Below are 23,467 nucleotides of genomic sequence, written 5' to 3'. Positions count from 1 at the left end.
ACATGTGGGTCATTTTACATTGGCAAAATGGATAGAATGTTTAGAGATAGAGTGAGGGAAGACATTTATAACATTAGGATCAAGTCACAAACTAATGCTCTCTCTAAACATGTAATGATGCAAGGAGATGACCACATTTTCAAGTTTATGGTAATAGATGAGGTGACACCTACTGTATGTGAAGGTGATATCAGGAATATGACAAAGAGTAAAGAGGTAAAATGTATAATAAGACTCAGAGCAGATAGAGGAAAGGCTTAAATGAGAGAGCATCCATTAAGCCAATACTAAAATCAAGGAAACTTTCAATTAAATAATCAGCATTTTATGTGAAATGTATTGTTTTTTATGTATATGTATATATATATATATATATATATATATATATATATATATATATTTTTTTTTTTTATGTGATTCTTTTTGTCACTTTACTCATGATAACATATATGAAAGATTGCATTTTCATTGTGTTGACATTTGCCCAGATTATTTATGTGGATATTTCATGTAGGAAGTTCTGTGAGCTTTACTTTAAATTAATGCATTCAAGCTGCAGTGTATGCTGACTGGCTGATGCACAGTATTTAAATGGATCATGAATTGTGTGTTTTTAATGGTCTGAAGAAGCTTTTATGTGAAAGCGCTTACTTCTTCAATTAAAAACAATTTTTCACGTTTCATGGTTGGAGTGATATATGAACTGCATGGTTCGTGTATTGCCTTACTTTTCATCGTTGCCTTTACTTAGTTGGCAATTTTGGTTTGGCCTTCACGGTGTGATACTTTGCTGCATTTACTTATTTACCTTTGTTAATATCGTTTTTCTTCAGAACTCTCTCAACCCTCTTTTTTCATTACCTTTGTGCCAGTGTTTCAGAAACACTAAAGGTGGCCTGTGATTTTAACCACTGAAATTGGTCTGTGATTAATAACACATAAATATTCTCCTGTAAATGTTAAGTAGATAGCATAAATAGTAAGTATTTCTTATTTTTCAGTATCTTTTGTAATAAAACTTAAAGGACATCTGATAACAATTTCCCTATTTCTCTCTCTGTTCTCATTCTTTTCCTTCTGTCCACCTCTGTGACCACTTTCTGTCATATTGTTGGTTTTCTCACTAGTAGTATAATAGCTCACAGATGTCAAAAGTGCTCCACTAGCAATGATTAATTATAGTGTATTCCCTTGTAGTATAACACATTCAGGAAAAAACAGGTACAGGTTTGTATTCGATGTTAAAATCATGTGGTGCTTTTCTTTTATGATTCGTGTGCTTTCTCTGTTATTACAACAGACTGTGCTGTTTTAATTTTAAGATACTAGCTGAAAGCATTTGTATAGCATCTACAGTGAAAAGAAAAATAGTAATTGCGAATTGATCAGTTTTAAATGCACTTGGGTTGCTTTAACACATTGCACAGTGAAGAACAAGTAGAAATGAAATTGGAACAGCCAGTCAGATCTTATTTTAGGAAGCAAATAGCAAATAAAAAAAAATATGTTTAATGTCGTTTTATCCCTTTTGTCTCAGTCTAGTGGCTCTGCTGTGGCAATTGCCTTCTTAGTGATTGCACTAATAACAGCCCTGCTCCTCTTTTGGTGGTTCTGGCCCCTGTGCTGTAAAGTGGTAAGTACACTGAAAATGTTACGCCTGCTTATTTATTTATTTTTATCCTGATTTGTTATCTTTCTCCCAAGGATTGACTACTTTGTTTGCAAGTCAGCTAATTTTATTTCATATTGCAGTTTTAGGAGCTAATGTCATAAACCGTTCAGTTTATTGTAGCAGTGAGCATTTCAATAGTATTGAAGATGTATCAATTTTTGGTAATGAGGATTCCAGTATACTAACAATTATTAGTTGCTTTCGGTACCTACAGCAGAAATCATTAGAAATATTGACTGCTAGTAGAATAAAACTCTTCTTTAGGGTGGTACTGTTTAGAGAAAAACTTAAAAAGACATTTGAAATTTGTGTCAAGACAGATTTATTCCATTGTCTTTGGACTAGTTTGACATATGACAAATGTCTTGATCTTTTAAATGCTTGTGAGTTTCTTTTAGCAGTGTTTGAGAGGATATAATGTGAGAGAAGACAAGATTAAGTTTTTGGAAATGTAAGTGAATGTTACTAGTGAGTCAAACGTTTTTAGACCTAGATGGTAGCAGCATGTTTGTGCTTATTGGGAATGATATTTAAGTTACAAGTTTTAAATTAAATCTATATCTGTTCTGTTTCCACTACATGATCAAAGCATAAGTAAAAATCCCTTTTAGCTGCACCCATTCTGTTCTAATTACAATGCTTGGCTGACTTATTTTAAATAATATTCAGAAATTATTTGATTGATATCAAGGATGTCTGAACAGCGGAACTTTTGCTCGTGAATGAAACTGACAGTAAATGATGAAACAGTGCAAATGATGACTCTGGTGACTGTTTAATGAAGCTTTTCTCTCCTCAGGCTTCCACTGAAAAGGGCAATGCTCAGGCAGACTTTCCTGGTAAACAAATGTCAACAAATAAATAAGTTCATCTTAGTGGTGTTAGTATTGTGTGACATGTCTATCTACCATTGCATTCTTATCTACTTGCATCTTTTGGTTGCTTGAGTACGCTATAAGAAGGTATTTCTTTGAACAAACTTCTCCTTTGGGTAACTGATAGGCACTACCTTCCTTTACTTCTTGCTGCTGTCTCTTCATATTGCTCAAATGTTTATATCTGTGAAGCAAACCCCCTTTAATGGACTTCTGTATAATCCTCTCTAGGATACAGCAAGGCCATGGAGATCTAGGCCAAGGGCTCAGTGATGCCCCCATATGTGTGTGTGTGATTTTGACATAGTATTAACTCCCCAGATGCACATTAGTAAAACCTCCCAAGAACCAGTCCCACAACAGCTGCACCATACATAATACAAAAAAATATGGATTGTTTTCCTCAAAAAAACTCAAGAATCAAATGAAAGTATTACAGTGGGTCTCTGAGCACCCTTAGGCAGTCTCTTACTTTTCTTTAACCCACTTTGCCTGCAATGAATGGTAAATAAGTAAGACAGTTGATAGATCTCCAAATAACCAAGTAAAGAAAATCCAAAACTACAGGAAATTCAAAAAACTGTAGGAGTGAAAAGACTGACGAGAGACCATTATAATTCAACATTCACTTGACAGGGCAAAGATAACGAACAAGAAGTTAAATGAAACTGAATGCAGAGAAATTTGTAACAAAGCTCCTGAGTTTCTTATAGATCAATAGCTAGTAAGCTAGTGGCAGTGACTCCACCAAGCCAAGTGAAGAATACAAGGAATAAAAAGAAGGGAAGAGTAAGAAAACATTTCTACAAAGTACAGAGGAAGTCATTCATTCATGCTTTTGCTGATACCTACCTTATCCAATTCATGATCTCTGGGTAAAGCACTAGTATTGCCCACAGTAGTTCTATATGCATACCAGGCTACACAGCTGAATCCAGAAACAATTAATTCTTCAGTTTCACCATTATCCTATGTAGTACTGAGGGAAGGGTCATTATGGAACTTTTTCAGATGAACAAATGTGACTTTTTGCTCTTAGATCCTAATTCTCATAGGTTCATAGGTAAGTACTAGGCTATCTGCTCAAAGGCATTTATAAGCCTAGCCAGAATGTGATGGCTTTCGCCTCTTTCCAGCAGAGCCATTAGTTCCCTGCACCACTGTCCAGCAGAGCCACTGCAGTGATCCCTGGGGTAACTTTTCCGTTTCCCATCCACCCGTCAAGGTTTCTCTTGAAGAGTGTTAGTGAGGGGCTCTGCCTGATGTATGTTGGAATCCTGTTCCAAAGCATGGGGAGTCTCTGGGACAGGAATCTATCCTCCAGCATGTCCTATTTATCGTTGTGGTGAGGTTTATATCTCTAGAGCATGTAGCTCTCTGGGATTTGTTTTTTTTTTTAGGTGGAACATGTCCATCAATTCTGGATTGGGCATGGCCTAGTAATGCAGGAAGAGATCACCTCTGAGTAAGCGGTATGCAACCGAGTACATCTGGAGTTTCTTGAGTTGGGCTGCATAGGGCATCTGTTTGAGGCCAGTAATCCTCTTAGTAAGGTACTTTTGTGGTCTTTCCAGCTGTTGCAGGTGTCTTGTAAGGTACATCCCAAATGGGGCGTTGTATTCTATGATAGGTCTAATGAGTGATGAGTAGAGAGGCACAATAACCTCTTTTGTTCTAGATGCGAACCCTTTTGTGATTAGGTGGGCCACATAGAAGGATTTTGAAACCACCTTGGCAATATGATTATCAAAGGAGAGATTATCTATATGTGTCCCCAGATCCCTTATTACATTTTCTGTATTTAGGGGACTACCACCTATGTGGTAGTTCGCAGGTACTTTATTTTTTCCAAAGGGGATGACTGCACTTTTTGGCATTTAGCTTGAGGCCATGATTTTGACACTAGGTATCCGTCTCAGTGAGACCATTCTAGAGGGTGACTGTATCAGCTGGAGAATCAATTATGGCCCCTAGTTTGCAGTCATCTGCGAACTTGGTCAGCCATAGTCCTCTTATTCTTGCCTGTACCTCTGAGAAGTATATATTGAACAGGAGGGGTCCTAGGACTGAGCCCTGGGGGACACCACTTGTAACCGGTTTAGTGTCAGACTTAGAGCCTGCAACTCTCGCCATGTGGGTTCTATCCATGAGCCAGTTGGCAACCCATCTCGTGACGTAGGAGTTTATGTTCAAGCTGGTGAGCTTGTCTGTAATACTAGAATGGGGAATGGTGTCAAAAGCCTTTGTGGGGTCTGGGGTCTAGGTAGGCTGTGTGGACCTCATTTCCCTCGTCTGATGCCTTGGTAACTGTCTCAAAGACGTCCATCAGGTTTAGGCGGCATGATCTGCCCTTAAAGCCAAACTGGGTAGGGTCCAAGGTTTGAAGATTCCCAATGTCTCTGTTAATGAGTTCCATGATGATGCGCTCCATTACCTTGCAGACCAGGCTAGTCAGGCTTATAGGGCGATAGTTCCTGGGGTCTGTTGTGGCTCCACCTTAGTGGAGTGGGATAACTGTTGCTGTGCGCCACTCTGTGGGTACGTAGCCTGTAGAGAGACTGAGTTTGAACAGTGTGTTTAAGTGAGGGATTAGTTTGTTTTGGAGCTCTTGTAAGACCCAGCCTGGGACACCATCCGGTCCCATTGAAGCTGTGTTTTTGGCTTTGGATAGGGCTGTTTTAACCTGTGTATCTGTGATTGACTGGGCCCTACATTCTTCTGGTATGGTTATGGGCCCTTTAGGGGGTGAGAGGGGGGTGAAGTTTGCACTAAACCTGTCGGCCAGAATGTTGGCAATATCAGTTGGTTCAGTGTATTTTGTGCCATTCTGCACTAACTCAGAGCAGATCTGAGAGTTTCCACTTAAATTCTTGACATAGCTAAAGAACGATTTATGGTTATCTTTGGAGTCATTGGCAATTTTTCTTTCGAAACAAGCCTTGGATGATTTAATGAGGGATTGTAGTTTCTTACTGATACCGATCAGGGATGTCTTTCCTTCTTGGGATTTTACTCTTTTCTGTACTAGTTTCCTCCTTCTGTTGTATAGCTTGTTTATGGCAGGGGTCCACCAGGCTGGTTTCCTTTTCTTGGAGGAGTGAGTCTTGGTTTTACTTGGGATAGCATGATCCATGCATTCCTGCAGAGTACCTTTGTAAAGGTTTCAGCAGCTTGGGCAATATTGTCCTTTAGCATGGGGGCTGTGAACCTTTCCACTTTGGTCTTAAGTAATGTGAAGTTTGCTTTTGAAAAGTTTTTCATGGTGGTTTCCTTGATTAAGGGTGGGGGGCGGAATGTGGATATCCAGAGTGATTAGTCTATGGTCTGATCTAACCAGCAAGGGGTTGATCTCTGGTGTGGAACACCGGTTGCCCATGTTGGTGATGACTAGGTCCAATATGTTGTTCCTTCTGGTGGGGGTGTTGACCAGTTGATTCAGGGCATTTGAGTTTATAAATTCTAGGAATCGTTGGGCAAGGGAGTTAGTACTTGAGTAGTTCTCCCAGTTTATGTTTGGGCAATTGAAATCACCCAGTATTAGGGTGTTTGGTGGGACCTTCATATTTCTTGTTTAAAAAAAAAAAAAAAAAAAAAAAGTTTATTGTTTTTAACATATAAGAAAATATCATAACAATTTTATACAAGTAATTAAAATAGGTGTGATTATAACATTCAACAAAACAACCAAAGTATTTACAAAGACATCCACTACAATCAAATCAATTAATTACACTAAAATACCATGTTATTGAAGTTAAGATTTGTTTAACAAGTTTTGTAAATTATCCCATACAATATAATAAGACATTTTTCTATTAGTTCTTAACTTCACTGTATTCAATTCCATATGACACACTATATTCATAACATTTTTGAATTCATTGAACGAAGGAGGTGCATCTGAAATCCAATTTCTGGTTATTATTTTTCTAGCCACAGCTAGAATAGACCATAACAAGGGAAGCTTAATCTTTTTAACACTTTGAGGAACAGGTGTGTTGAATAATATAAGAGATTTGGAAATAATAAAATTATCTGTAAAAAGAGCCTGTAAAAATTCATTAATTGACTTCCAATATTCTTTCAATTTTATACAGTCATAAAACATATGAGCCCAATCTGCATTAATTTCTATATTACATCTTTTACATAGATTATCTTTATTATTTATTGTATTCATCATCATAGGTGTATAAAAGGATCTATGTAAAAATTTCCATGTAAAAAGTCTCCAGACAATGGAAGATGTAGTTTTATAGGCAGATTCCAATATATATTGTTTATCTAGTTGATTTGGTGGATCACCATTAATGGAAATGAAATAATTCCAGTAGGTATCTACACTGTAAAAAGTTTCTTGTCTGATAATTTTATGTATGTATGAAAGTTTACCTTTATCAGAAACTTTATGTTGTAAATTTGATATCAAGTAATCAATCAATGTTGGAACAGATTCTTTAACTGTTATAGACATTAGATCTATTTTATCAATGAGATATTGTCTAAAGGTCTGAACCTCTAACCAGCCAGTTTCTCTTAGATCAAATTCTTGTTTTAAGAAATCCAGATTTTTAACTTTGTTATCAGATATCAACTGATACCAGTACTTTAGATCATTATCAGTAGTTAAATGAGTTCCTTCAGAAGTGGAAGACAAAAGCATGCCTCGAGTATACATTATAGGAAATATAATAAAATTCCATTCTTTATATTTAGGATGCATGAATATAAAATTACGATAGCTAATAATAATATTTAATGGGTAACTAACTATATGTTTAGGTGTAATAGGTGAGGTACAAAATTCTTTTAGTAACCATAACATGGAGTTATTTACAATCATATTTTTATGTGTTAAAGAGATTTTCATGAAGTGAATACTAATTATCTCCCAGTAATCTTTCCATTTAGCAACATATGACTGATTTATTAATAAAGTAATAACTTTTATGATAGAAGAGATAGTATATAAATTGAAGTCTAGAAAAGAAATACCCCCATGAGACCAACTATTAGTATGTTTCTTTAAAGCAATCCTAGGCCTATTAGGTGCCCATAGGAAATTTAACATTAGTGTATTCAGTTTCTTGATAATTATTTTTGTAGGTGGAAGTATTATTGATTGTATTAAGTATAATATCTTGGGAAAAATTATCATTTTAAGAATTGTAAGTCTCTCTTCCATAGTAAAAAACATATTATTCCAGGTATTAAAGATATTTTGTATATTAAGAAGACAAGCACTATAATTATTGTGTATAATAGATTTAATATCTTTAGATAATATTATACCTAGATAAGTTATCTGACCTGAGTTGGGTACATATTTAGTAAAATCATTAGTGAGAACATTTTTTCGTGCATATATAGGTAGTATTTTAGTTTTTTCTTCATTGAATATTAAACCAGAAATACTTTTAAAATTTATAATTTTGTCAAACAGGGACTGCATAGAAGAATTAGATCCTGCTGATGTAATTAGAACATCATCTGCAAAGAGTTGAATTTTAGATGTTGTATTTTCATCTATTTCAAATCCCTCTATGTCAGTACTACTTCTGATCAAATTAGCCCAAGGCTCCATTATTAAAGTGAATAATAGTGGAGAGAGTGGACACCCTTGTTTCGTACCTTTAAAAATAGGTATTTTTTGTGAGACATATGTTCCTATCTTAATATAAGCCAATGTTCCTTTGTATAAATGTTCAATTAGATTTACAAATGCTTCTGAGAAGTTTATGCACTTCAATAATACAAACAGGTAGTCCCAACTTACTGAATCAAATGCTGAGCTTATATGAAGACTAATAAGAGTTAAATCTTTCTTTTTCCTATTAGCAAAATCAATTAGTGTTCAGAGTTCTCCTTATGTTATCAAAAGTATTTCTATTTACAATGAAGCCTGTCTGATCTATATCTATAATGCCAGGGATGATTGTCTTCAATCTATCTGCAAAAATACTCATAAACATTTTATAATCGACATTAAGTAATGAGATGGGTCGATATGAAGTACATCTAGTTGGATCTTTATTAGGTTTCAAGATTGGCGAAATAAATGTATATTGCCAAGATGGGGGGGGGGTATTAATTCATTTTGGGCCAAAATAAAAACCTTATGTATTAATGAGTATGTACTTTTAGGAAGGATTTTATATATCTCTGGTATAATACCATCATTACCTGGTGCTTTGTTTGATTTAAGCTTATTTATTTGTGTAACAACCTCTGTATATGAAATACTTTTGTCCAATAGTTTAATCTGTTGTTTATTAAGTTTTTTATTCATGTTTGTGGTTATAAATTCCCTTATTTTATCTTTAGATTCCATGTTAATGTTATTATTATTAATTCTGTGAAAGTGATTTCTAAATTCATCTAATATTTCTGGTAAACTAGAAACATTCTTCTTTTTCCTTAGAGAAAAGATTTCTTTGATATGATTTTGCTTATTTAATCTTTTTGTTTTGTTTTTAAGTCTATGTAAGTATTTGGGGCTTATTGAATAAGACAAAAACTTGTATTTCTCTAAAGTTATTTTAACTTTATGAGTTAAAATTTCTTCGTATTTTTCATTTAGTTTGTTTATTTCTTCAATGACTTTCTTATCCATAATATTATCTTTATTATTATGTTTATAAGAATCTAGTTTACTTTGAATATCTAACAATTCCTTGTCCCAAGATTTCCTTTTATTATTATACCATCTAATACTTTGTCCATATAGATAAGATTTTACAGCATCCCATACACAAACAATGGAAACTTCAGGAGTATTATTTATATCTAGAAAATGTTGTACCTCTGAAAGTATATATTCTTTATAGTCTTTTAATTGAGTTAAGTATGCTGGTATCCTTTTGATCTGAACATTGTGAGTATTTTTTATCATGAACTCAAAAACAATTGAATTATGATCAGATATAGGACATGAAATGATTTTAATTAATTCTGTTACCATCTGGTTAGAAATAAAGACTCTATCTATTTTTGAATAAGTTTTGTACCTGTTAGAAAAAAATGTATATGGTAATGATTTTGAATCTATCTGATTATTAATATCATTCAAATGATAAGAATTAGCAAAATCCTTTAAATGTTTTGCGTTAGATGTAATTTTCCTTTTTCCTATAGTGGTAGTGTCATTTTCATGTAATATACAGTTAAAGTCGCCAGCTAAAATAATATCTCCTATAGAGAATGATATGATCTTATCAAGATGGTATTTCACTGTATTAATACCAATTCCAGGTATCCAATATATATTGATTAATGTATAAGTATTCCCATTAATTTGTATTGTAACCATACAAAACATTCCTTTATCATCCTGATAAGACTTAATAGTTTCAGGAATAGGCATACTTTTATTCCATAAAATAGCTACTCCTCTTTTTTTCTGAGTGTGCTTTGAACTAACCAATACTGTATATTTGTTTGTGGCTAGTTTATCAATATCTTTTTTCAAGAGATGTGTTTCTTGTAGGAAGACTAAGTTGGCCTTATGTAAATTAATGTATCTTATTAGGCTTGCCCTTTTACAAGGATTATTCAGTCCATTAATGTTTAAAGAAATAACTTTTAGAGAAGTCATTTGGCAATGTTAAAACATAAAAAACTTATGATTAAAATAACAATTAACATAATAAGTAATATTATACCTCCTCCTTTAGGTGTACCTTTAGATATAGCTGTATTTATTAAGTCTCTTATGGGATTTTGTATAAGATTAAATTTTGTTTGTAGTGACAATGAACTTACAAGGTGTATTGTGGATGTCAGAACTATATACATACAACAGTGAACAAAAAAAATAATGTAAGGATTAAACCTTGCACCCAGCCTGGAGTTAAAAACTCCAACTTAGAGTAGAACATACTACTCAAGTTAACCCCCTACCCTAAACAGCAGTACCTCAGCTTCCACCTTATCAATTTAATATATGTTATATTTAACTTAAAATAATAACTTTCAATTAGATTATCTGGTAAGACAAAACTATACATTTGATAAAACAGCATCATATATACTAAGAAAAAACATTTTTTTTAAAATTATTTATACTACTATATACATCTATTTAATATAATACATTTATATTCAAATAGCATTCAAATAAGCTTGATATTAGGAACCAAGAAGAGAGAGAAAAACAAAAAAAACGTGAGAGAAGAAGAGAAAGTGAAAGTATGAGAGGAAAAAAAAAAAAAAAGAGGGAAGAGCATATCTACACATTAATTTATTCAAAGTTTATAAAAATAAGTTCTAATGTTCAATTAAATCAATAACTTAGACTAATATGGTTCATACATTGCATACATTAAGATGCATCTATATTCTGTCATGTAAATGCAATTAATAGCTTCCAAAAGACTTTAAATTACTTATATCAGAGCTTTTTTTCTTATACCTAGTATTATCAGTAGAATAAAATATTATATTTATAGGTATTGCTATAAATCATACTGCATAATCAAGCAAGTTCTCATAAACACTTGCTATATTGTGAAGAAAGCCATCAGTATTTTGTATATCTAAGCTGCTGCTTTAAAATATGTCAGATGACAACTTCTTCTAGAATAGGGTCATAAAGTCATTTATGCTTGTCAATCATATAAATCAGATGAATCATAGCAATGTATAAGTTTAAATCATAAGTTTCTTACATAGATTAATAAGCTGAAGTCAGGTGAACATTCAAAAACATTTGTATAAAAGTTTCACTTTCTATGCCTTTTAAAAAATTACATTTGCTTACTATGAGAAACTTCAACATTCAAAATCATTATAACTTACATATTTTATAAATTATAACATAAATAACTAAGTAATTATATAAAATAACTCACATTTAAATGATAGAGAGTTCATATTCCATCGCAGCGTCGCATTTGCGGCAGTTCTACTTCCTGGTTGAGTGTTCTTCATGAATCTGCGATGTGTCAGTGTGAGTTTTGGGGTCAAAGTTAATATTAACTGCTTTCAGCTTCTCTGCGTGAGTTCTGAGTGTTGAAGCTTTTAAAACAACTCGAGGACACTGTTCACGAGGAAACCCTGATCCCAAATTGTCTCTCTTAAGATTTTGGCAGGAATTTTGTTAAAAACAAGTGACTGACATTCATTTAACAGTATAAGTGAAGCTAAACATAGTAAAACCTTCGCAAAGCACTTTACAAGATATTACAGCCTCAGTGAAAGTGAAACTAAACCCAAAGTTATTAATATGTGATAAAACAGATTATTTTTACCCCAAATCAGTCTTTATACTAAAACTTATTATTTACTGTAACTGTATGATCAAAAGAATGTCAATATATTAATATGAAAAAGAATAGAGAAAGAACAGAGAAAAGAAAAGATAAAGTAGAAAATAAGAGAGAGCAAAGCAAGAATAAAAAAATGTAAAAGGAAGCTATGAAAAGTATTTACAGTGGAATATTACTTGCTGTTTATATTGATAAAGATGAAAATGAAACATATTATTTACTATTATTTAGTTCTAATTATTATTAATTAAAACATAACATATTATTAGTGGATAGGCATAAGCAATATAATCAAGAAAGTATAATTAGCAATAGCATTTAAACAGCATATAAACTTTTTACAAGGAATAAATATTTATCATTTCATTTATCATATTCTCATCACATTTCTCTCTCTGCCCTCCCCCACCTCCTACCCACTACATAATCTAAATAGAATGTTATTGTTAAAAAAATAAAAAGAAGAAGAGAAGAGAGAAGAAAGAAGAGGGAAAGAAAAAAAAATGTATCAAGTTACTGACCTTAATTCTCTTTGCTAAAAAGAGAAACATACTAAATGTTAGCTTGTTGTTAGTTCCTCAGATATTTTGATTGATTATGAAACAAAACCGCTCTTTATACACAGAAAATAATTTTGATTAAACCTTTTTCGGAATATTTGTGGCTTTCTGAAAATGCAGAAACTATATTTAAAAAAATTAATAATGAAAAAAAATAAAGTGGGAGAAAATAAAAAAAGAACATGTCATTTGTTTTTTAATTTCTTCTTCTTCTCCAAAGTCTTCCACATTGCTAACATACTGGCTGACAGGTTCAGTGCAAACTTCTCCCCCCCCTCCCCCCCAAAAGGAGAGATATCTATTCCAGAGGATTGGAGCCCCCCAAACATCTCCAACGCCCAGGTGAGAACTGCCCTCACTAAGGCAAAAAACACAGCATCCATGGGACCGGATGGTGTCCCCGGCTGTGTGCTTCATGAACTCAACGAGGAATTAAACCCACAGTTAGGACAGCTGTTTAATCTTAGCCTCACCTCAGGATACGTACCCAAGGAGTGGCGACTGTGGTCCCACTTCATAAGGGCGGTGCCTCCACAGACCCTGGAAATTACCGCCCCATTAGCTTGACAAGCCTTATCTGCAAAGCCATGGAGAGGATCATAATGGAACTCATAAATAAAGACATAGGAACTTGCAGACTTTGGATCCAACCCAGTTTGGCTTTGTCAAAGGCAGATCCTGCCTCTTAAACTTGGTTGACTTTTTCGAGACAGTCACCAAGGCCATTGATGAGGGAAAGGCAGTCCATACAGCCTACCTCGACCTGGCAAAGGCCTTCGACACAATACCCCACTCAGGTATCATCGAAAAACTCATCAGCTTGAATGTAAACCCATACATCACAAGATGGGTTGCAAACTGGCTAAGTGACAGAACCCACAGGGTCAGAGTTGCTGGAGCCATGTCAGACTCAAAGCCTGTCACAAGTGGTGTCCCACAGGGCTCAGTCCTGGGTCCACTCTTGTTCGGCATCTACTTTTCTGAAGTACAAGCAAACACAGGAGGGTTATGGCTGACAAAGTTTGCAGATGACTGCAAACTGGGGGCCATAGGCGAAAACACATCTGACACAGATATCCTCCAGAAGGGCCTCACAGAAACGGATAACTGGTGCCAGAGCCATGGCCTGAAGTTAAACGCCAAAAATGCATAGTCATACCCTTCGAAAAACAAGGTTACCCCTAGCTACCATATAGGTGGCAATCCACTGAGCACAGAAAAGTCATCAGGGATCTGGGGACCCAAGTTGACAGTAGCCTTCGCTTGACACTCATGTTGCTAAAGTAGTTAGGAAAACCTTCTATATCGCCCACCTGATCATGAAGGGATTCACATCTAGATCAAGGGAGGTCATCGTCCCCCTGTACTCATCACTCATTAGACCTATGATTGAGTACAATGCCCGTTTGGAATGTATCTGACCAGACACCTGCTGCAGCTTGAAAGGCCCCAAAAGTTCCTCACCAAAAGGATAAAGGGTCTCAAAAATATGTCTTATGCTGCCCGACTGAAAGAACTCCAGCTCTATTCAGTCTCATACCGCTTGCTCAGAGGTGACCTGTGCCTGACATATAAGGCCATGTCAAACCCAGATTTGATGAATATGCTTCACCTCAAAAAATCTAGATCCCTCAGAACCACAAGGGCGGGAGACTTAAACCTTGACACGGTTATAAATAGAACATGCTGGAGGGACAGATTCATCACCCAGAGACTCCCTATGCTGTGGAACAAAATCCCGGTACATGTGAGGCAGAGCACCTCGCTGGCCTTGTTCAAGAGGAATCTTGACCAATGGATGGGAGATCGCAGATATACCCCAGGGATTACTTCAGTGTCACTGCTTGACAGAGGCACAGAAAAATGATAGGCATAGTTTTTATTCAAACTAAAGGGGTGGCGAAAGCCACATAACTATGGGCTAGGCTTATAAATGCCCCTGGGCAGATAGCCTAGTATGAACCTATGAACCTATGAACCTATAAGATTCTGTTGCCAACCTCTTTAATGAAGGACTAGCCCATTCCATTTCCTCTATTTTATCCAGAATCTTATTTTTTTTGATAAACAGCAATGCAGAATCTATGTCATCAAAAACTTTAGGACCATCAGGAAGGAAGATTTTTAGCTTGGCAGGAAACAGAAGGTATGTTTTAAACTGTGCTTTTTTTAGCTCCTTTATTAATGGCAGAAAGACTTTTCTTTTAGTAATTACCAAGGAAGAATAGTCATTATCAAAACGCACAGTTGTCTCATTAATTTTAACAGGAGCTTTAGCCCAAGCAGATTTAAGCACCATTTCTTTATCAGAAGATGATATAAATCTAACTATAACTGATCTAGGATACTTTTTGTTAGAGTTAGTATTAGCAATAGACCTATGGGCTCTTTCGATACCAAAAGAGAATGCTTCTGGTAAGTCTAAAGTTTTAGGGAGCCGTGTTGTTAAAAAAGAAGTAATATTGTTACCTTCAATATTTTCTGGCAGTCCAGAAATCCTGATGTTGTTGCGCCTAGATCTATTTTCCAGGTCATCTAGCTTTGTTTGCAGATGTGTATTTTGTTTCAACAAAAAACTCAATGTTGCTTTCCTCATCTTGGATTTTATTTTCCATGTCGTTTACAGCCTCTTCTATGCCTGTCATTTGGATCTTCTGTTGTTGTAAGTCCATATGTAACAAGTCTATTTGTTTTGTAGTTTTTTCTATGAAGGTTTCAATTCTAGTATCCAGTTTATCCATCTTGGCAGTAAGTTGCTGGATTGTAGTTATCAGAGACTGAAGTTCTTTCTTGATGCTGGTGTCTTGAGAATTTGTCTTACTGGAACTCATTTTAGACAGAGAAACTGACAGGAAGATTTCCAAAGTGATTTCTGACAGGAATATTGTTAAAATTTCCTTTCTTTTTTAGATATAGTTCAAGAACTATATAAAACAAACATATTTAGAAAGAAAATTACTTCATAAATTAATTTTTTAAGTAAGTAATTCCTGTCAGTGTATTGAAATTGGTGGAGCTGAAGAAATCTGCTGCTATCCTGTGTTCATCCTTGGCCACGCCCCCCCGACCTTCATATTTCTCAGTGTCTCCAGAAATGTGGAATGGAGGTCCTGGGTCATGGTGGGTGATCTGTAGGAAGCTACAATTTGGATTGCAATTTTGCCTGTTGTTAGTTGCACATGGATGATCTCTGATGCATTGTGCTGTGCCACTAACCTGGAGTTGTGGGTATCTTTGATGAATATGGATACACCCCCTCCTTTTGTGTTTCAGTCCTGGTTTTGTGGCCAGAAGGTGTGGTATGAGTTATAGCCTAGTAGTGCTGGGGTGCTCTCAGGAGCCTTAAACCAGGTTTCTGTTACTGCACAGATGTCGATGTTCTTCATACTGAGGAGTGCCTCAAGTGCGGGCATTTTGAGGTTTAGACTTCTGGCATCGAGTAGCATTGCCCTCAGTTTTTGGTTACTTGTGCTATTTATGGTGATGGATTTGTCTTTTGAGTCTTGCCTAAAAAAGGCACTATGGGGGTGGCAAGAGCCTTGTCCAGTATTCGAAAGCCTAAGGGTGACAGGTGAAAGCCATCTCTTGTGAAGCAACGTGGCTTGTCGAGCATGTCATCCCATGCAGATAAGTACTGGATCCCCTTTGAATGACACCAGAAACTTAGCCAATTGTTGAAATTGATCATTTTTTCTTTATACTGTGGCATCATTCTTGGTGAGGGTAGGATGCTACTCAGGGTCAGGGTCATACCGGCCTGGACTACATGATCAGAACTCTTCCATGTCTCTTTTCATGTAGTCCAGGGAGGTACGTCTGAGGTCATTCACACCAACATGGACAATGACAGAGTCATATTTGTACTTGTTCTGGAGTGACCCAAGTGCTTGTGTTATGTGGCGGATCCTGGCACCAGACAGGCAGCTAACTGTAACCTTCTCCTTGTCCAGCCTATTTAGTGGGACATCAGTGTTACTGACTATAGAATTACCTATTACTAGTGTGTTGGGTATGTTATTTTGCCTTAAGGGCTGTGATTGCGTGGCATAATGATTATGTGAAGTATGTGTTTCATGGTTGGTGATGGGGTCTGGAGGTTGCTGGGATGTCTACTTTGGAGGTATCTGTTGTTTTTGCAGATTTTTATTTAGAGCCTCCGAGTATGTTTTCATGTATTCATGTGTGTTATTTGCCGGTGTTGGTTTATTAGGTCTATGTGAGACTGGTGGTGTGTTGCAGGTATTACCCTTCTCCTCTTGACTGTCAGTTCCTGTTTTGGGTTGAGAGTGATTTGCCTCCAGTTTGGCTGTATAATTGCATCTCTTGCATACATTAGTGTTTGGTGGAAGGAGGAGAGGGTTGTCTGTGTATATGACGCAGTTGTAACATTGCCTCAAAATGCCCAGATTCACCAGTTGGACTGGAGACTACACTGGAAACTGCCCTTTGAACATGCCTGTATAGGTAGAATAAGCTGTTTTTCTGATTGGCTGGTGGGGACGAATAGAGAGCCTTGTCCTTCTGGACAGTATAGGGGGGGTCTAGTGCTAGGGGTTAATTAGTGCTTGCTGTGAGTTTTAAGCAAGTGCTTGACTGTGAAATGAATGGTTTGAGTGCTAAAGTTGAAGGTTTGTCTAGTTCCAAGGGAAAATTTGAAGAGTACACTTTGTGGAGCCGAGAATAGTTTGACTCTAGCTAACCGGCACTGCCCAGTGCGTAAAACTGCACAAATGCATTTTTTTTGTAGCAGGGAAGTGAAAGAGATGGAAATTAGTCCAAAATGGTCAATAAACTACTAACCTTTGGGCCGAAACCACTCCTCCAGGGACAGATAGGCTGCTCAAAACTCCCCTCTCTCACAGGTGAGCAATGAAACTTCCTCCTATCCAAGTAAGGTATGGGCAACACAGAAACTTGTAACACAGCCCTGGATTCAGCAGTGACCTGAAAACTGGACTATACTAGTTCAGAAAGGTGGGAAACAAGTATATTTATTTTTCAGAAAATAGAGCAGATACAATCAAAACAACACTTTACCCAATTAACCAGTTAAAAAGCTCAAAACTGAGCCCTGTTCCAGCACTCTTCAATCCGACAAGTTCTAACTGCAGACTCCTGCCACTAGGGTACAAAGAAACCTTCTCCAAAAAAGACAGCCTGGATCAATGCACAAGTTATACAAACAAAGCTAGATCCAACAGGCCAGAATGTAGTCTATGCTACAGCAAACAAGACGTACCTGTTTCATAAAGAAACAGTTCAAGTAAGCATGCATAATAAGCCTTTAACCAGAAATTCCCAGCTCAGAAGGACAGAATCTAGCCTCTACTCCCACAAGAGTGCAGACCACAAACCTTCTTAATGAAAAATAACTCTACTGAAGCCCAAGTGCTTAACCTAGAACTAATACACTTTTATAATAACAGACACTGAGGCTTCAATCAGGAGTTCCCAACTTAAAAGGATGTGCGCTATCTGTCCTGCCACAACAGTGCAGACCACAAACCTTTTTAATGTAAAACAACTGATTGAAGCCCAAGTGCTTAAACCAAAGGCCTTAGAATAACAGTTATACTTTAATCAGGCTACTAACAAGCAGTAATAAAGGCAGCAGAATACATTCAATTGAGTACTTTTAAGAAGAGGCAAAAGCAAAATAAGGTAATAAAGTAGGAAGAAACACAAATACAGTAAAGCAGATGAAGTGGAATTTTTTTTTTTTTTTTTTGTAGTGGGAGAAACAGAACAGATTATGATACTATAGGGGAATGTCCTTCCCAAGTGCTCTCTCTGTACACAGCAGAGGAGATAGGACTGGTAGGAGTATCTGAAATCAAAATATGATCTCACTATACTCAGTTGAGTGAGCAAATGAGATGAGTCCAGGAGGAGTGTGCAAAAACAGATTTACAGCAGGGTCGGGCAAATCCAACAAGGTTAACACCACAACAGGAAACAGGGAGGGGGGATGGGGAAATAACTGCAGATAGACAGAGACACACAATATTTACTGAATCAAAGATGCACAATATTTACTGAATCAAATCTTAAATAAGTGCAGAGAAGAGTATATTTAAATCAGCTTGTGTCCAGTTGATATATGCAGACAAGTCTCAGTAGCCAGCAACTCAGATTAAAATGATTACTAGAAATGTAACCAACACAGATTTTAATGCAAGCAGAACCCCCCCCAGGCTAACACTAACACAGGAATTTCAAAGCAGTCTAATAACTTTCAGTGATCCCGCATGGCTACACTTTTTCACACTTCTGGCAGCTAACTGCAGATAGACAGAGACACACATATTTACTGAATCAAATCTTAAATAAGTGCAGAGAAAAGTATACTTAAATCAGCTTGTGTCCATTTGATATATGCAGACAAGTCTCAATGGCCAGCAACTCTGATTAAAATGAATACCTTTATACAGCTGACTTTAGAACCATTAATAAATATTTAGGGGAGTGGAACTGGAAAAAAATCCAACATGGAAGATCAAATAGCTGACTTGTGGGATATTTTTAAGGGTTTATTAATCTTTTTAAAGAAATATGGTTTAATTGCAGTGATATACTCTTAATTTGGTGAAAGGAAAAAAAAAAGAAGAAAAAATATATTTGGCAAACTTATAAAAGGAGTCTTACATTATCAGATAAAATAAATATCAGAAGATAAGGACTTACTTTTGGATCTTTTTGTGTTTGGCCAAAATTAAATGCCAGTATAAGTGGGCAGAGAATACTAAATCTAATAAAAATGTCTTTATTGAAACACCTGAGGTGTTACAGAAAAGGCAATCACTGTGATAGTAAATGATGACTTTGTAGCTGAGACTTATTCTCTAGCTAACATATTTGTGGAAATGTTTACATGCATGATAGATAGTATATGTTCAGGTGATTTAACACACTGTCTAGATACAAGTCCTGCAATGACAGAAAAACAAAATCACTACAAAGCACATTAAACCCCATACATGTTTTTTTAAGCCGATATAAATTATAGTGTATCATGTTTGCAGTTTTTTATTTCAGAAATCTCAGAATGGGTTTTGTCCATAGCATTTGGATAGGAGTTTTAATGGTACTAATCCCTAAAGGTAGCTCTTCCATCTCAGTTGACAACTGTCATCCTATTTCCTGACTTGTATAATGAGTAAGCACTTTGAGCATGTACCATCTGTAATTATGTCTGAGACTTTAACATATAGCTTTGATATCTGCCAGCATGGTTTTACAAGGCTATCTTGTTTATCTAACTTATTTAATTTACTTATTTATTTTACATTTGTTGACCGGGAAAGCCTGACTGGATGTATGTCCATTTTCAGTGGAGCTCCACAGTTAAATTTTAAGGAAAATACCAGGTATATACAGAAGCATTCAAATTTACATAGTACCAAACTTAACACTGACTAGTAACATAGCATTGAAGATTAAGATTTAACATATTTACATAGACTGAACACATCTTTTACAGTTTTAGGTTGAGACATTACATAATGGTGAACATTTTTAGTAGGGGTTGCATTTTTTGCTTTATATAGTTGACTTGTGAGCAAGTTAGCCACAGTAGGGAGTATTGCAACAAAGAGAGCAAAGATTAGACATAGTAGGGAATATAGTAGCAGGAGAAGAGAGAGATGGGAAATTGGATAGCAGGTTAAGTAAGAAAACCAGGGGGAGTAAGTAGCTTTAAGTATAGAGTACGAGTAGAGGTGTAAAGAGAAAAGTGTAGTGGTTAGATACAGAGTGTCCTAGCAGTGATATATGGGTATTGACTAAGGGGTATGAATTAGAGGTGGAACTGGAAGGAAGCTAGAGAGGTTGCATTCTTTTGATGATGAAGCTGAAGTCAGAGGGCAAGAGTAAGGGGAGAGGGTGGCTGGGAGGGGGGAGTCAGCCAGGTGGAGAACATGTATATATCCATGTGTGCTTTAGGTGTTCTTTCAGGAGTCTTTTAAATGTAATCTTTGAGCCTGCTGAGGTAATAGCAGTAGGTAGGGTATTCCAAATTTTGCCTATGTAGTTAGGGAAGAGGGAGTCCCCTGCTGTGCTTTTGGCCTTGGTGACCTTGATTAATTTTTTGTCACTAGAGCAAAGTTGTCTAGTTTTAGCATGCAGTTCTAGCAGATTGGCCAGAGCTGGAGTTTTGTCTGGGGTTAGTAGGAGATTATGGGCAACAGAAAGTTGATGATAATTTAGAATTTTTATTTATTTTATTATTTTTATTTCCAGTTTGATTACTGGGGAAGAGAGCCCGTTTTCAGTGGAGGCCCGGGGGGACAAAGCTCCATAAAATCATGGGCGGTGCAGTAGTGCAGCGGTTAATGCTGTCGCCTCACAACAAGAGGTTCTCCGGTTCGATTCTCGGCTGGGGTGCCTTCTGTGTGGAGTTTGCATGTTCTCCCTGTGTTCGCGTGGGTTTCCTCCGGGTACTCCGGTTTCCTCCCACATTCTAAAGACATGCTTCTGGAGCATTTCTCCCCGGGCTGCGGCTGAAAACAGGATCTGTGGAACCTAGTCGGACTTTCCCGGTCAACAAATGTTAAATAAATAAATAAATAAAATAAATAAATAAAAACAGATTATGATAAAGATAACAGTCCAGTAAAAATAAAAGTACAAGTTCAAATGCATATCAAATAATACAAAGTGTGAGCAATATTGCCCATTGTGGAAAAATGTCATGCAGATACATTTAACAAATTCACACAGTTAAATTCAAAAGCTATTTGCAATATTTACAGAGTGTGAGAGATCATATGGGAATTAGCTATACAGGGTTATAGCCAGCTATAAGGTGCTTAGGAACTCAGGAGGATACCATCCAATGGGGCTTTTGTTAAAGAGTCCTAAGTAGGGAGAATGCAGTTACATTTCCATTTATAGGAGAGGTAGGTGTAAAGCTGAGTTTTGAAGTTGTGTTTGACATTGTCCCTATTGTGGAAGGGAGAGAGTTCAATTTCTTGCCTAAGGAGAAGAAGAGGAGAAATTGTCCAGCAGGATGTTTAGGTTTGTGGACAGTAATTAAGTTTTGGTGTTCAGATCTGAGAGTTCTATTTGGGGAGTATGGGGGAAGGATATTAGAGCGGGGTATTTGGTTGGATTAAATATTAGCCTATGTGCTGTAGTGAGCTGGAGGAAGTCCAGGTAATTTGTGAATTCTAACCAGTTGAGGGATTGGAGGGGTAACACAGTGATGAGTGGAATGTTTGGCTCTTGTGGCAAATTTAGAAATTTTGTTATAACAGCTTTCAAGTTTGGAAGTGGTGGAAGAGGATAGGTTAGTTAGTAGTGGGGTGCCGTACAGAAGGGAGGAAAGGAGGTAAGAGGAGGGCAGAGTTGGGAGGTTGGGGGGTGGCTTAATGGCTAAGGTGTTTGCCTTACAACCACAAGGTGCAGAGTTTGAGTCTCACAAGGGATAATTGGCTAGGCTTAAAATGGCTCGCAAAGGCAGTTAGCTTAGTACTAAACTATGAACCTATGAGTATGCCTGGTAGAAGTAGAGAGGAAGTGGTTGTGTCTGTATAGCATACCTAGTTTTTGGTGGATATTCTTTATACTTTGTTGAATACGGATGTCAAACTTGAGATGTTCGTCTGTATTTACACCGAGTAGTTTGGCAAAGGGAATGACTTCAATTGGAGAGTTGCTTTGACTAAGGACTTGGAAGGAATTTTTATCAAAAGAGAAAGATTTTGAGGGGGTGAATAATAGTATTTTAGATTTGTTAGCATTGAGAGGAAGGTGATTTTGGCGCATCCAGATCTCAGTAGTTGAGAAGGCAGTCTGAATTTTAGATAAGAGTTCAGGGAGGTTAGAAGCAGAGCAGGCAAGTGTAGAGTCATCTGCATATTGGATGACTTTGGCATTAGAAATAGCAGAGTGAAAGTTATTGAATAAAGATATTAAACAGCACTGGTCTGAGGATGGGCCCCTGTGGTAAGGGTAGGTAAGAAGGGTGAGGTGCCTTTTTTCCATTTCACAGCCTGCGATCTATCTGACAGCTTGAGAACCAGGGGGGGGGTGGTGTTTTGGGAGAGATTTAAGTTTGAGAGGTGACTTAGAAAGTGCTTATGGGAAACAGTATCAAATGCTTTATAGAGGTCTAGGAGCACTGTGGATACTAAGTTCCCAGAATCTCGGGCTTTATTGACAGTTTCTGTGAATGAGAGTAGAGCTGTTTTGATGCTATGCCCTGGTCAGAAGCCATGTTGGGTAGGGATAAGAAGTTGATTTTTAGTCAGAAAAGGCATAAGTTAGAGGTGTATGCATTTTTCTAGGATTTTGGAGATTGGAGAGTGGAGAACTATAGGGTGGAAGTATGACATGTTAGTGTTTTTGCCTCCTCTGTGGAGAGGAAGAATAAAGGTGGAACGTCAGAGTTAAGGGACATAGGATTCCTTTACGGATCTATTAATTAGGATACTACTTGGGAGAGCTATACCATCAGCAGCAGACATAAGAAAGGACGAGGGGATGTTGTTAGGTGCATTGATGAAGGGTTTAAGTTTGGATAGAAGTCTTTTTATGTAGTTAGCGGAGACAGGTTTAAGCTCAAACATGGGGGGAGGAATTATTTGGGGACTTAGATGAGGTGGAATGTAGGAGAGATGGGTTGTTGTTGGGAAAAGTTTTTGTTAGGTCAGATATTGACTCTATAAAGAAAGAGTTGAATAGTGAGGCTAATTCAAGGTCAGATTTACTTGGGTCCGGACAGGATTTATATTTGGAGCCTGGGTTGAGGAGTGAGTTTATGGAGTTCCAAAAAAGCCTAGGGTTTTGGAGATGGTTGGCCTGGAACTTAGTATAGTATCATTTTTTGTCTTTGAAGATTTGTTTTTTTTTTTTTTTGCAAAGTTATGGAGCTGTGTATATTGGAGAAGGGTTTTGGGAAGTTTATTCTTTTGGTAAAGCTTCCAGGATTTGTCTCTTTGATGCATGATTTGCTTTGTTTCTTTGGTTAGCCAAGAGGCAGTTATAGTTTTTATTCTTTTTTCCTTGGTGGAGCTAGGGAATTTAGAGCATCTAGGAAAGAGGAATTAAAGTGGTCTATGGCTTTTATCGAGTGGAATGGTTTTTAGAATGTTC

General features: G+C 36.6%; 1 protein-coding gene across 1 annotated transcript in view; it reads left to right on the top strand.

Annotated features, from left to right (window-relative positions):
- Nucleotides 1-23,467, top strand: part of LOC122793290 (anthrax toxin receptor 2-like) — a 3,151,219-nt gene that overhangs the window by 2,309,077 nt on the left and 818,675 nt on the right. Inside the window, exon 6 of the mRNA XM_044061158.1 lies at nt 1,538-1,633. Within this exon, the coding sequence (XP_043917093.1) occupies nt 1,538-1,633 (96 nt within the window). The remainder of the gene's footprint in view (nt 1-1,537; nt 1,634-23,467) is intronic.

Source organism: Protopterus annectens, chromosome 2.part0 (assembly GCF_019279795.1).
Source record: "Protopterus annectens isolate FY-2018-M chromosome 2.part0, PAN1.0, whole genome shotgun sequence".
In the NCBI taxonomy this organism is placed as follows: Eukaryota; Metazoa; Chordata; order Ceratodontiformes; family Protopteridae; genus Protopterus; species Protopterus annectens.
This window is presented reverse-complemented; position numbering and strand designations above follow the sequence as displayed.